The 14772-nt window shown below is 42.2% G+C and overlaps 1 protein-coding gene across 3 annotated transcripts in view; it reads left to right on the top strand.

Moving 5' to 3' along the window:
• Nucleotides 1-14772, top strand: part of EYA2 (EYA transcriptional coactivator and phosphatase 2) — an 81539-nt gene that overhangs the window by 25482 nt on the left and 41285 nt on the right. For 2 of the 3 annotated variants that reach the window (XM_039383069.1, XM_027745944.2), the window contains exons 2-5: nt 9578-9696; nt 11540-11584; nt 13326-13374; nt 13992-14134. In XM_039383069.1, the coding sequence (XP_039239003.1) occupies nt 9588-9696; nt 11540-11584; nt 13326-13374; nt 13992-14134 (346 nt within the window). In that variant the 5' untranslated portion in view covers nt 9578-9587. Of the gene's footprint in view, nt 1-9577; nt 9697-11539; nt 11585-13325; nt 13375-13991; nt 14135-14772 lie in introns of those variants that run through there. The other variant, XM_027745947.2, reaches the window with a different exon arrangement.

Below are 14772 nucleotides of genomic sequence, written 5' to 3'. Positions count from 1 at the left end.
AACTCTTCTTTGTTTGATAATATCCTCTGGTTATCTCTGCAAAAATCCCTTCCCTCTGGCTTGACAACTAACAGCTTTGGGAGCTTGGGCCCAAAGTTAACTTTTGCCTGGGTTTAAAGAAAGAGCTTCAGCCTCCTGTCACACCAAAACTCTTGGGAAATCAGACCTTAGCCCACCTGAACATACAAAACAAATCACGCTGTCCCATTTTGTTATTCCCATGTTGTTATTTTAGCCTGACTCTCAATTATCCACAGAAACAAATTATTAATGGAATTAATATCAGGGAAAACACTGTGAGCATTTGCTCTGAGTAAATTCCTTCTCCCCTTGGCTGTTTCCACACTGTTAAATGGTGTGAGTAACAAATTAAAGTGCTGTTTGCTCAAGCATTGCCTTTGGTGATTGTCCTTTTTTCTCCTAACATTCACAAGATATGCAGCTATTAGGTTGTGTTACTTTGTTCACTGTTGTGCTGGAGCTCTTTAAAATGAGAAATCTGCTCCACTTTTGTTTGTAAACCATCATCACCAGCCAGTCTCCTGATTCAGAGAATCCCTTTTGAACTTTCCAGTTATAGATACAGGAACAAAAATACTGGCAGCTCATTATTCCTCCTGGTGAAATGACCAACTTTGGTGCAGGACTTGGGTCCCACTGCTGCCGCAGAGGTGCTCAGTCAGCAATTACTTGGCAATCACAGGTTGTGATTTAGTGATGCTTTAATTAAATCCAAAATGAAAAGAAAAGCCCATCTTCCCCCCCCCCCCCCCCGCCCTGAAAACCCTAACCCAGAAATCTGTAGATGATGAGGAACAATTAGGGAAGCCAACTTTGGGGAGGGGGGCTATGTTACATGTCAGAGATTTTTTTCTCCCTCGTGTAAGAATGGAATACCACAAAGATTTTTTTTATTTTTTTTTTTAAATGTGAGGAACTGGGGGAGGGTTGGGATGCTGCTTAAATTCCAAACTGTGAAGCCAAGTCAAAGCAATACAGGGTTTCCAGAAACATTGTTAAATCATGTTATACTTCCAGTTTCTTAAAAAAGGGTCTTCAGTTTTAGAGAAGCTACAAACTTTGCCATGTTTCCTTCTGGCACGTTGGGCATCAACTGCATTTAGGACAGCAAGGCCAGCATTTATGTTTTCCTTCGTCAAGATACTTCATAAATAGATGACAGAGTGCGCTGAAGATCTAAAACATGAGGAATTCATTGCTTCTGAATCCTTGAGAATGATCTTTCTTGGTTTATTCCTGCAGAGAGATGGGATAATCTTCCCTTCCCTCCCCTCACTGGGGGCAGGGGAAGAAGAGAGTCCCAGTCAGAGATGTTTTCAAGCTTCTACACGTACAACAAAGATTTCTCTGCTGTCTTCTCTGCTCAGAGAAAGTCTGACTTGGGGGATTTAAGCAGGGAGAGAGTACGTCATTCTCACTCCAGCCTCACCTGTGCTGTTACACCAGACTTTTCCCTCACATCCAAAGTCCTTTTACTAACTTGCATTTCATAGTTCTTTTCCCATAGCTCTTTCTGAATTATTATTCCCCGAGTGCTACTCCTTTACAGGCTGAGAATGGAGGTGCTGACACAGCCCTGCTGTAAAGGGGCAGCCCTGCCTTTCCCAGTGGGTTGCTGGAGCCATTGCAGGACTCTGACAGGTTTAAGGAGTGTATCAAAAGGGTGAAGAAATTCTCATGGTCTGGGAATGGAGAGCTTTTGGACCAAAAATGAGTGAGAGAACGTGCCCTGAAGGACAGCTCTCGTGCCTCACCTCCTTCTTGGCTGTCTCCTCTTCAGGTTGGTCATTATTCATTGGCATGGATATCAATACTGCAGCAGTGGAACAGATTTCACCTAAAGATTTCAGAGCACTTTCCAGCCCCTAAAAAGAGCTCAATTGGCAATATGTACTGCATTTCCCAGATTTACAGAGGCCTTAATGTAGTCCTGAGAAACTTGCCCGATCTGTTACTGACAGAGCTTGGGAGCAAAACTAGAATTGCAATTCTCAGAAGCAGTTTCTGGATGCTCAATTCTGCTTATGTGGTTGCTTTATGTTACAGCATATTGATGCAAATGTTTTACAGAATAAGACCCTGCAAACACACACACCTGTGGTAACTCCTGAGAATGGGTTTTTTGCAGGTAAGACCAGAAGTTTTCATGTCCAAACACAGATGCTGCTCTTCCCTCACCATGGCACGTGAGGAGGAAGCAGAAAACTGAGTGTGTGGGGGGGGAAATCCCTAATTTATATTTAAGTGAATTTTTAGCCCTTGTGATTCTGAAGAGAAGGAGTAAAAAGCAGAGTTCTTCAGCATGGAAAGAGGTGCCTAAGGAGTGACAGGTCTCATGAGGTGGACCCTGCAGTCCCTGGTTTGGGAAGCCCCACCTCTGGAGGCAGTTGTTTTGTATTATGGGTCCCAGTTCTGCAGCTGGAGCTGCCAGAGTGGTTTTCTGCAGTCACTTGCAGCCCTGGCACGCCTGGGGGTTCTAAATAGGAAGAGGTGTGACGAAATTAAAAAGCTTGTGAATGTCAAGGAGGAATGTGGAAAGTGAAAGAGATTATTTATGTACATTTGTATATATGTATACACGTACAATTTTATTTTTCAAATGACTGGAGGCTATAAGCTCATACTGCTGCTTTACCAGCTTAGCCCCTTTTGTGTGGTACTTGCTTGTTCACAGTAAGAGAGCTGAGTAATTTTATGCTTTGGCAAATAGTAAGATCTTTTGCAAATGTTGTTCTTCTTAGCAAACAGGTTCGATAGACCAGCAAAAGGCATTCTGAAAAATTTGCCTTTCTCATTTTGACTTAGAATAAGTGAAATACTATTGTTGAAATGAGCTTTAAAGGACCCAGTGACTCAAAGCAGTGCCATAATGTATTTCTGCTCGGGCTGCCAGGTTGGAAGTCTGTGTTGTGAACCCCAGCACTTGCTCACCCGAATTTTCAAACTACCTCTCAGACAAATGGTCAAGATATCTCTCATCTTGTTTGTTTTTCTGTGCACTGAATCCCCTTTGCTTTAGGCTGCTCAGCCAGAAAATGCTGATGCTTCCCCTGGTCCTATCTGCCTTCGATCTCTTCCCGAGTTAATCGCAGGAAGTGCGGGGGGATCACAGCCCCCTCTTTCTTCTCTGTATCCTTTGTGTCTCCAGGAAAAGAGCACCTGGAGAAGGCAGTAGTGAAGCCTTTCTAGGAGGAGGAAAAACATTTATTTATATAAAGACAGCCTGCTTTTTTTTTTTTTTTCTAAAATCAGCAGATATGAGACAGGAAAGAAACAGCATATTTAAAGAAAAATCATTGAAAAGCAGTCTGGAAAAGCAGGTGATGAAACCTGGTGAAGCAAGCCAATGCTTCTGGAAATTCAGGACTTCCAGGGAAACAAGGCATGCAATTATTTTTGCTGGTTCCAAGCGCTAAAAAAAATCTTCAGGCTGACTTTCCTTAAAAAAAAAAAAAAAAAAGAAAAGAGTGAATTTGGCTCAAAAAATTCATGAGACAGGAATTTTCATCTGTTTTTTACTGTCTGGTCTATGGGTTAGAGCAAGACAGAAAACTTCCAGTGAAAGTAAAAATTTGATCAAAAAGACTGTCTCGTGTAAAAAAAAAAGACAAAACACAGAAACCATGTGAGGAAGGATTTTAAAGCTGATGGAATACTTTGGGTGTTTTTAAACAATAGCTGTTTCAGAAGCGTGAAAGAAATGGTCTGTTTTGTTATTTTTCTCAGTTATTTTTCTTCAACTCGTTTAGAATTAACACATTTAAAAAGAGATCTCTGATGTGCTTTGTCTCTTGCCTATCTAACACACAACTTTTTTTCTCTTGTTCCTTTGCCTGAGATAGTCTGTGCTGGAGCTCTGTACCCCCACCCCAGATGCTGTGCTACAAGTCCTCTTACTTTTGTGTCTGAAACAGGCTGGGCAATGATAAATCCAGACAAGTAGTGCTGCTTTTATTGTCCAATTACATCAGCCAAAGGCAGCTCTCAGGAGCATAAACAGCCCAAGGCACGTTGCCCTGCAGGTCACCTTGAAAGGATATCTTGTCATCGGGGCTGTACTGTCAGTCTTGTACACGAGCACTTATGCCAGCTCAGGTTTAACTTTATGCCTGTTCAGGCCTTTCCTGCACACATCTATCAGATGTACTTGTGGGTGGACTAGGACTCGTTAGAAAAGAGAAAAGAGCGTCGTGGTTTTCACCTGCTGAAGCATTTCTGAGTTCTCGAGATGGAAGGAACAAAGAATCTATTATAGATGGAGAGGAAAAACGTCCAAACAGTGTGAGGAGGAATGTACTGACAGAGGAAATGAAAGTACTTTTGAAATGGATGGAGAGAAGAAGCCAAATCTTCACTATGGGAGATTCCCTATGATTATACCATCTGGAAGGTGGTTGCAAGATAATGGTGTTTTCCTTGCTTATGAATGATTCCTTTTTTTTTTTTTGTACAGGAGCAAAGCAAAATAGGGAAGATAATTTTGCAACCAATTAGTCCTGGCAAAGCTGCCTAAGCTCCTACGCTTCTCCTGGAGTTGAAATAGTAGAAACCTTAATTCCCAGTGAAAACGAATGAGGCATAGCAGGTGCTTTTGAAAATCTTACCCATATGGGAAAAAAAAATTACAACTGATCTTGTATTTCCTAGGAATGAAGAAACAAACTTTTTGGGATTGGAGTGGGGTTTGCTTGTTTGTTTTCTTTGAATCAGAGATTGAGAAAGCCATCTTCATGGTTTTTTTGCATGTGATTTGCTTCTGAAATGAAGTGGGGAATCAGACTGTCTTCTCTTTAATGATGAGTACCACTGGAGTCATAAAGTACTGTGTAGTCATCTGCACCATTTTTTGAGGAGATAAAAGTAGTAGATCAAGTAATTAAAACCAGATAAAGCCATGGAAGCAAGACAAAAATGTTACTCTTGCAATTAGGCTGCAGTCTCTGTCTCTACTCCTCCCCTTCAAGGCAAAGCTAAAAGCAGAGGACTTGGCTTGTATCACTCCTGCCTAGGGCTCTGTGTTGGCACACACATATGTTTAGGAGGATCTGGTGGTTTGAGCTTGCATTTGGCCTCCAGCCAGACACAAGTAAAAATTCTTGGGAAGATCATTGCACGGCGTTGTTGCAGGGAGAGTAATTTCTGGATTTACCTCTCCCCTCATGGACAAACTTTTTTTGCAATTTGTCGCTCCCTTGAAGTACATGTATTTCCCATTGTGGGATCTGGCAGGTTTTTCCCAGGGGAAGGGAGGAGTTCTGTCTTCATTTCTCGCCTGCAGGACTCCTAACTCATCAGTTCCTCCACTGATGGCAGATGTAGAGCTCATTCTCTTTTTTTCTCATACCCATGCCAAAGTTTTATTCCCTCCATACTGTCTTTTACTCCTGAATATCCTTTATGAACTGTACCATCCTGTTGCTGAAATGCCCTCCTGCAGAGTCATTGTGGGGCAAATGCTCTGCTCTTCCTTGCTTGTATTCCCTCTGAAATCTCTTAATTGCTTGGCTACTGAGTTTACCCTGGTACCACAGACTACCCAGGTGTCTGATTTACTGAAAATGCCCTGGAAGTTCTCCTTTGAACATTTGTTCCACTTCATGTACCTGTTGAAGCCAGAATACTGTCTTCTCACCCCAGACATGGAGCAGGGACAAGTGAAAAGTGCAGACCCCCAGGACCAAGTCAGCTGTGTCCTCAGTGAGGATGGAATGCCTGTGGTCCCCAGATGATGCCTTTAGTGTGTTGTGACTTGCATGTTAATAACAAGTCAGAGGGACTGAGATGATTTAAGTTATGCCTGAGCAGCAGGGCTCCAAGCTTTGGAAGGTGTCTTCTTCCATCTCTTGCTGGTGCCTTCTGGCTTTTCAGCTGCGCTGGGCAGAGCTGTGGTGTGGTTCCATTTACCCTCAACACCATGGTGGTTTCCTGTTTCATCCTTTCAGATACTATCCATGGATGAAAGAGGATACTTTCTCATCCCTGTCAGCACCCAGAGCTCCTTGCAGTCTCCGTCTGCACACTGGGTCCTGCTTCAGCATTGCACTCACACCCATCTTTGAGTTCTTTGCTGCAGAGAGATGGGGGTGGCTCAGTAGTTTGATCTTCAGCACACATTTGGGTGTCTTGAGTTGGGGTCTGGAATCACTGCCCTGTAAAAGAATTTGTTTAAACGAATGGTCGTAAAAGAATATAGGATTTGTATGTTGCCTCAACACCTCAGTCAAAAATTTGAACACTTAAAATGGGATTCTCAGCTTCATAATGGCTGAGAAATAGTTTTAGTTCTATTTTTTTCCTTCCTAAATGTTAGAAAAGTTTCTGGTCTTGGCAGAGGTTTTGTGGGTCAACTTTCAGGGCAAAACATTGGACTTTGAGGAGGGGATTCTAATGGAAAAGCTGAGCACCAAATTCACACAAAGTTCTTCCTAATTACAGAAGCCAAAAGCTCTTCCAGATGTCTGTCAGCCCTGCATGCTAGATGCTGCCATCACTGATTTTAATAAAAGCTCATATTCAGCAAATTTTATTACTGATTTACTGTACATTACTTAAGCCAGAAAATGTTTTTGCTCTAAAAAGCAAACAAAGCTCTGATATTTTCATCAGTTGCACTCCAGCATGTCATTTACTGTGTTAAATACTTGCCCTGTTCCATTATTTGACTGTTTTCTGTGGCTTGCCATCGTTAAAACTGGAATTTCAGAAACTCTTGTCAAGAGTTTCTCATAAGTGAGAAATGCACATGAATAAATCAGTAAATGGTGCGTGCAAAACAGGCAAAACCACTAAAAACACACATCGTGACATGCACAACCAGACAGGCAGTTCTGTGCCAAGTTACCTGTTTGTACATGCAACTAATACTTACTCTAAAGAAAAAAAAAAACCAAACCAGGAAAATGTTGTAGAACAAATACAGGAAAATGTAGTGTGACTTTGTGAATACAAAAGTGAACAGAACAAAAGCAGCAGAAAAATCATCAGTCAGAGAGTGGCTAATGAAATCTCTGAACAATGATGTAATTAAAGTGCATTAATCATTGTAAAAGATCATTTCCCTTTAAACATCTGCTCCTGTTTGCTTGGCAACAGCCTGGGCAGTGTCATGAGTGATGGGGTTTTGGATTATGCTGAAGGGCATGTGTTATCTGAGAAACAATGCAGAACATCCCCAGCTTGGCAGGGGCTGGGACAGCAGTGCTTTTCCTCAGTTCAGGTACAGCATTAAGGTAATAAGGGGAAAGGAAATGGGCTTTGCATACAGTGGAAAGGAGAACCTGGTGTAAAACTGAACCCTGCCTTCTCAGCCAAGGAGACAAAATTTAATTGGGTGCCAGTGGATTTGAATAAAGCAATTCCTCTGGGAAAAGAGCCTGCTGCTGTTCAGAGGGTCTTAAGAGCCATAGCTTTGTAGGAAAGACCTTGTTCTGCCCCCCTGAGAAGCACCACTAAAGTCTTCCTGAGCCCTTTGCAGCAGGGTTGTGCCAGCAAGAGAGCGAGATTGGCCATTTCAGGAGAAAAAACTAGGATAGCTTCCTCCAGTGCTGAGTCAAGTGTCTTATAAGCTGTGTTTTATTTGGGGTCAGGTGAGGAGTTTTGGCTCTGTCATTGGACTGTGTCACTCAGGTAGGATTTTTTACACCTAGGGACTGTTTTTTGTGTCCCTGTAAGCATCTGAGTCCTTGTTGCATTTCCATGCAGTTGGTGGCACGGACACTGGTTGTGGGCACAGTTGGTGGCCCCTGTGAACCTGCATTTTCAGTCTGTCTGTGCCTGAGGTGGGGAGGGGGAGTCAGTCAGTTGTGCTCCTCTCACAGGGACACATCTGAGGGTGGAACCCTTTGAGACCCACTGGCAACGAAGATGCAGCTGCAAAGCAATGCTGGTTTTTATGCTGGTCTTGTTTTCCTAGAAAATCCGTAACACACAGCAGATGGATCACAGGAGTGTTGGGTTCAGAGCACTGTATTTCCACTGCACTGGTCATTCACTGCTGACTCAAGGTCTCCATGGCTCAGGAAGCCTTTACCAGCCCCTGGACTTGAGGCTGTGTTGGTCATGAAGGTGGATATGCCCAGGTGGATTTTCAGGGGAGGTGGACAAATGCCAGATCCCACCTGGAGAAAGGACACTGTACATGGTTATGCCTCTTCATACCCACTTTTGGCAGTTCTGCAAATTCACAGAAGGTTCATGCCTGGGCACTGTGCCTTCCCAGCTGTTCGGTGGGGAAGTGAAAATGAGCTCAGCTTTGGTCTTTGCTGTTTGGTTACAGGTGAAATACTTCATGTGGCTTTTGCCTGTTCTTAACAATACTTACCCTCCCTCACAGGGACTTGCAGGCTTTGTAAAAGTGATTATGGGGGGGAGTGCAGATAAAAATTCTGTGGTTTGTTGTTTTCTGTTTCTCAAAACTGGTGAAGCCATAGGAGTGGTATTTAAACAGAAAATCAAAACAAGCCTCTTGGCTTCTCCCAGAATGCACAGATTAGTATTGCAGGAGCCCAGCGTCGAGATTTCAGGTTTATGTGCTGTTGTCTGTGACTTCACCACGTTTTAGGTGTGCTGGGGGTTGTTATCAGCCTGTTGGTGCCGTGTCACCTGCTGCCTGTTTAGTCCAGCTCCAGAGGGTCCCAGCCTGGGAGCAGGGATGTGCCAGCCTTGGCAGCAGCGTGCTCAGTGCTGAGCCAGGTGCCTTGGATCCACTCACCTCCTGATTCCCTTTCTCCCCGCTGCTCCTGCCAAGGCCCTGCTCTGTCCAAGAGCACAATTATGCTTTTCCCTGATAGCCCAAATTCCCCCCAGTGTCAAGTGAGTGTCTTTGGAAGCCACTTCTGAAAAGGTGTATAGCTGGAGTTAGGGACATCTATTGAAAACACAAATAGACCTGTTGATGTGTTGCAGAGAGTCTGAAATAACGATTTAGTCCTCTTTTCTGGACTGGTTGTGTAATGCAGAGGTTTTAAGCTTCCATTATAGCACACGTAAACAAATATGTTTTTCTTTGGAGACTGAAGATATGTTGTTAATTTGAAATTTTTGAGGTTATTTCTGTGAAAGGGACTGTCCTTGTGTCACTGCCACCTAATGGCCAGGACATTGTGATTGGGTGCCTGGTTTGGGTGTCCCCTGGAAAACTGATCCTGTCACCAGTACTTTTTATTATCTTAAAATGCTGGATAATGCTGTTCACTGCCCTCAGCTTCATTTGCAACCAGTAGAAGTGTTTTCTGGAGCCTCACTGGACACTGGTGTGTACATTCTTGCTTTGATGGCATATGACAAATCAGGAATTTAGTTTTTGTGTGGCAAAATCCAGGAAGAAAGGGAAAGCATTAATCAGATGGTGTAATCTCCAAGGAAGCAAGTACTGCATTTTAATTCAGCGTTTCCCTTTGATGAAAACTTTAGTGAATGTTATTATGTGGAATTTATATGAAGCCTGGGTTTAGGTAATCAGCTTTAATATTTATACTCTTAGGGAAAAAAAAATTGAATCATTAGTAAGCATGCATAATTAATGAATAAATTGTATTTTTCCTTTGTTTTCCTTCAGGTATAAGGAAATGCTAGATCTAGTGATATCACCCAGTCTGACTGTAAATAGAGAGTGCCCTGACAGACTGAAGCTTAACCTTTCTCACATTTATGCCACGGCTCCAGATGACATAGAAGGTAGGCTGCTCTTCTGCTTAATGTTTACTGGCTATAACATAACATATATATATATATATATATATGTATAACCAAAGGGGACTGGCCACTGCAAGGCCCCTTCTCCTGACAATTAGTTTTACAGTATAGTGAGCAACTGAGATTTTTGGGTATTTTTTGTAGACACTCCAGTGGTGGCTGAATCCTTTAGTTCCACAATGGTTTGAATGCACGTGGAATAGAAATATTTCATATGCAGATATGTATCTCTGTGTGGTCAGTGCCTGCATGTACACACGTGCATGCTGTATATGTTTGTTCCACTGGAAAAATCGCAGGTAGAAAACCTATTTTGTGTAGACCTGGTGGTTTGGTTTTTTTTGGACCCAGTGGTGTGAACGTGAGCCCTGGGCTTTGGTGTCTGTGCTGGGGGGGGAGTGTGGGGGCTCCCAGGCCCAGCAACGTATCAGACAGCCAGAAAACATCTTTCCAAAGCAGCTCTGTGCCCCAGTTTGCATCTCTCTGAGATTCTGATTGCTGCCATCTCCAGAAGGTTAGCCCTGCTGGCCCCTGCTCTGGAGTTTCACATTTGGCAGGTACCAAGGACAAATTCTTTCAGTGGCTGAGGCTCTGATGGAAATTTATCTGCTCTCCTCCTCCTCCCCTCCCGCCCCATCACACTGTTCAAGTGAAGGAAACAGAAGAATGTTAAATCTGCTAAAAAAATTATTGGCAAGTGATGCAGCTGAACTAGTTCTTGCTAGTACAATCCCAGCTATTGTTTGCTGCGGTCAGGATCTGTCAGCCTTCCTGTTAGAGGGGAGTTAGGAAAAGGCACTGGCTATTATGTTTTAGTAGCGTGTTTAACCCTTCATTTATAGGCTCTTAGAAGCCCAGGAGATGTTTTGTTTGGGTGTTTGCTGAGGCATTAGGAATCGCCTGATTCAATCGGGACTGCCTATTTGCAAGAGCAGTAGAAGGAATAACAATCTAAAGAAAACATCCTTTTAAATGTACCTGTTTGTAGAAAAGATTAGAGCTAGAAATGATTTTTAAGTACATCATCTTGTAAACATCTTGGTGCAGGAGCTGTTTTTTATAATGTGATATAAATGAGAGCCAACATCGCAGTCATACTGTTGGACACCAGTTTGCCAGTGACAGCTCCTGCTGGTGTGTTTCTTATGGAAACATTATGGTTGTTCTGCTGCAGAATGATCCCTTGTGCTACCAAGATTGTGCTCTTTCCCTTGAAAATAACTTCTTGTTAATTTGAAGAGCAGGAAAATGCTTGTGTGTTTGTCGATTCTCAGATTGACGGAGCTCTCAAAGCAATAAATGCACACAAATGTGTGCTCTGTGCTACACCTACAGTTTTAAATTTAGCAAGTCTAGTCATAGTGCTTACTCACTGAAATGTCCATGTAGCTGTCTGGCCCTCTCTTTTCGTGGATGCTTATCATGAGATGGGCAGTTATGTTGTAAAAATTTTTTAAGTTCACATTTTGCCTGTAGGATTAACTTTGCCTTTTCTTGTCGGTGACAGTAACATGTTGCATATTCACACACAGTAAATTCCTACTTGGCATTCTTGGCAAACTTATTTACTCTGTACTTAGTCTTTCAGAAATAAAAAAAAAAATTGAAGCTGTAGTCTTTTTCAAATAGAAAAGAAATTAAGCTTGTGCTCAAACTGTCTGTTCTGCTCTTTGTCAGTGCATTACGAATTAAAGGAATGAATACTCTAATGTCTGTGTCTTCAGTGCAATCCTGGTAATTTTGGTATATGAAGGACGGAGAGAAATTGTGTAGCTCTTCTTTTCACAATCTAAAAATCTTAATTTTATAAACTGTTTTCTTTCAGGTAAGTCAAAGCAAATTTTTCATAGGGAGTTTGAAGGGGAGTCAGGTAAGCCCAATTTTGGATTTAAAACCTATCTTTTCTACGTGCATTTAAGTGACTATATGCATTTCTATAACATATCCTTTGTCAGTTTTTTTAAACTAAATCTCTCTGCCTATTGCTTGGGAAATAGGTTACTGTAACCATTTTACAGGGGGGTGGGTTTTGCTTTTCTATGGTGCTTGAGGGTTTTAAGAACGTGAAGGAGGAGTCCTTATGGTTTTGTTTCTGTCAGTGATTAGGGCTATATAGGTTTTATGGTTAATTATATAAATTAACATTCAAAAACAAAGAATAATTTCCAGTAATTAATATTTTCAGTTTGAACTCGTGATGATGCATTTTTTATTGAAATTTAGTCTAAAAAAGTATCAGATGAAATGCCAGTGTTTTTAAAAATAGTTTGGTGTAGTTTCCATGTTATAATGAAAAATGATCAAGCCATGTAAAATGTTGTGAAAAAGGGTTGCATAGGCGAGAACATTTTCAAAAGGGATTTAAATCAGGAGGAACAAACATTTCAGACGTGAGCAGGTTGAATCTTTTGGGGCATTGTGTCTGTGTTTATGGTGTAACAGGCTACCCAAACCCCCAGCACTATTTGCTTGTATTTAGACTTTATGTGTGCTTGCATATTTCACTAAATAAATTACGGTTTAAGTGTTGAATTCACCAGCTGGCCCACGGCTGAGCAAGTGAAGGTCTGTGGAGCTCTGTGCTGAAGGTACAAATCCATCTGCAGCTCTGTGGGTACCTCCCTGTCAGCACTGCCTGGGAGCAGCGATGTCCCAGCACTGGGGGCACTGCAGGAATCTCCCTTTCCACCCTGTGCACCTGCAGCTGGGAAATCACCCTCTGCAGAGGCTGAATCAGTTGTGCCCAGTGTCACTAGTGATGATTGTGAGAGTGTTTTGGCATTTATAGTGCTGAAATAACAACCAACAGCTCCAGCTGGGAACCGAGAAGCAAGATTTTGGATGGCACTGTGGAGACAAGCTGCATAATACTCAAGGTGGCATTTTGGTACAGTGTTCTCAGTACAACTTGCAGGTTTTAATGTAGACTTTTTTTTTCTTATGTTCAATTAAGTAAACCTGAATTTGTCTCTGGATAAAGCTGGTGGTGCATTTTTCTTCAGTGGTGTTACAGGGCACAGTTTGGTCCATTAGAAGGCATCCTGCACATCTAACTTGTGTGATAGGGTTTTCTACTGGGTTTTTTTGGCTGCTGGCAGGTAAATAAGGTAGGCTATAGTTAACTCAAAAGATTCAAATTAAGGAGATTTAGAGTGTTGTATTTTTTTAATATTTATTTTGATTTGATATGTTTTAATGAGCATTAAGGAAAGTGAGTCATGGTCTAGGAAAGTACCAAAAAAAGCAAAAGAGCAAAAAGTGCAGTGAGCTTAAATCACTTCAGCCATCATAGTAGTTGCTTTTATAGCCTTGAGCATATGAGTCATCCCTCCAAAGCCCAGCCTCATGATTGATATCACTCCCATGAGAAGAAAAAACTGGTAGTTCAATAAATTGGTATCACCCTTAGTTAAAAACTAAATCTTTATTTGTTGTTAAGTGGAGAATAGCTTTCTTACCTACCTCAGTTTGAGGAGATTGACTAAAAACAAAGTCTAATTCTAATTCCTATATATTTTTCTCGAACCAGCAACGGTAAAAACAATTGTATCAGCTTGGCCATGGAACAGAACGTGATGAAAATCTGAGACCCTTTAATTTTTGTTTTCCAGGCAGCAGCAAAGCAGCACCGCAGTGTCCTCTCCATCTGTACACCACAAAGTGAGTGCTCGTGCCAAGTGCTGTCATTTAAAAGCCGTGTTCTGCTGAACAGCCATTTTGTGCAGACTTCTGTCACCTCAGAAAACATCTACCTTAAGCCCATCCACCTGTTCCCCCGCACGGCTCTGGCACAACGAAGTAACTGCTTCTTAATCTTCTTAGATATGGAGTGAAATAAGGTTTGAGGTACTGTGCACTGCATTTTCGTGCCCCTGGGAACCCAAACCTTGTCAGTTTGAATATTGTTGTGTTTATGAGTGACCACAGAGGGATATGTCGAAATGTCAGAGGCTTCCCCTCACACTCACTTGTTTGGCCCACTCAAAATGAAACGTGAAAAAGCAGTGTTGATTTTATTTTATTTTTTTTTAACTTGCATATGTTTTGCACGGTCTTAAGATCCCCATCCTTTTAGGTGGCTTATTTTGATGGCTTATATCAGGAGCCACACACTGAAAAAACCTTTTGCACCAGTCTAGACAATTCCAAGTTCCTAAAATATTCATCGCAATACTTTGAATATTTTATCAAGATGTCTAGAAGCGTTCCACTTATGCTCTAGAAGATCATGTGCAGTAACTATTGCCTTAGACCTTCTGTTTTCTTGTTCTGAATAGACATTATCCCCATATAGTGACAGTCCCATCTTTCCCAACAATGGCAACGTACGGACAGACTCAGTACAGCACGGGAATCCAGCAGGCTGCTGCATACACTGCCTACCCTCCTCCAGGGCAGCCCTATGGAATACCCTCCTACAGTGAGTACTCCCATGCTGTGTTACCTTTGAGGGATGTGGCCCTCTTGCTGCCAGCAAAATGGATTTGAAGGTTTAAGCTTTGCAGTGAAATGTCATTTGTGGCGCAGCAACGCTCCCTTTTTAGGCTCGGGGGAAAATCTGGCTTGTTTAAAAATGTTGGGTTTACTTTGAACTACCTGTCAGCTCTTCGTATCGTGGACTGTGTATTTACAAACTAGGTAAAGTTTGGAGCCAGTCAGTGGTAGGGTATGAGAAATTCAGGTTCAGTAGGATGTGCCACTTAGGAGTAGTAGCTGGTGAGTGTTCCCAGGACTCACTGCCAAGACAAAGTCTCTTGCAGTAAATATGATATTTATATAAACTACACTTTGCTTTCCTTGATTCTTCCTGAAGTCTCTATGGTACAAGCTACCTTAAGAAAAACTTTCTGTACATTATTACAGAAGAACCAAGACACAGAGCAGAATAGGGCCTGGGTGAAGTGACACAACGGACTTTGGTCTTGGAAGATGGTCTGTGTTTAAGTGGGCAGTTATGAGCTGTAGGTGCAGTAAATGTTTCTAACCCCAGTCAACTTTGTTCCCTGCTTTTCTGCCCAGCCTTGCCAGCAGCTGTGGGGAGACAGTGCTGGGCAGGAG

This window comes from Pipra filicauda, unplaced genomic scaffold (genome assembly GCF_003945595.2).
Source record: "Pipra filicauda isolate LSUMZ 115617 unplaced genomic scaffold, ASM394559v2 scaffold299_size895176_pilon, whole genome shotgun sequence".
Taxonomy (NCBI): Eukaryota; Metazoa; Chordata; class Aves; order Passeriformes; family Pipridae; genus Pipra; species Pipra filicauda.
Note: the sequence above shows the minus strand (reverse complement) of the source record. Positions and strands in the feature narration are given on the sequence as shown.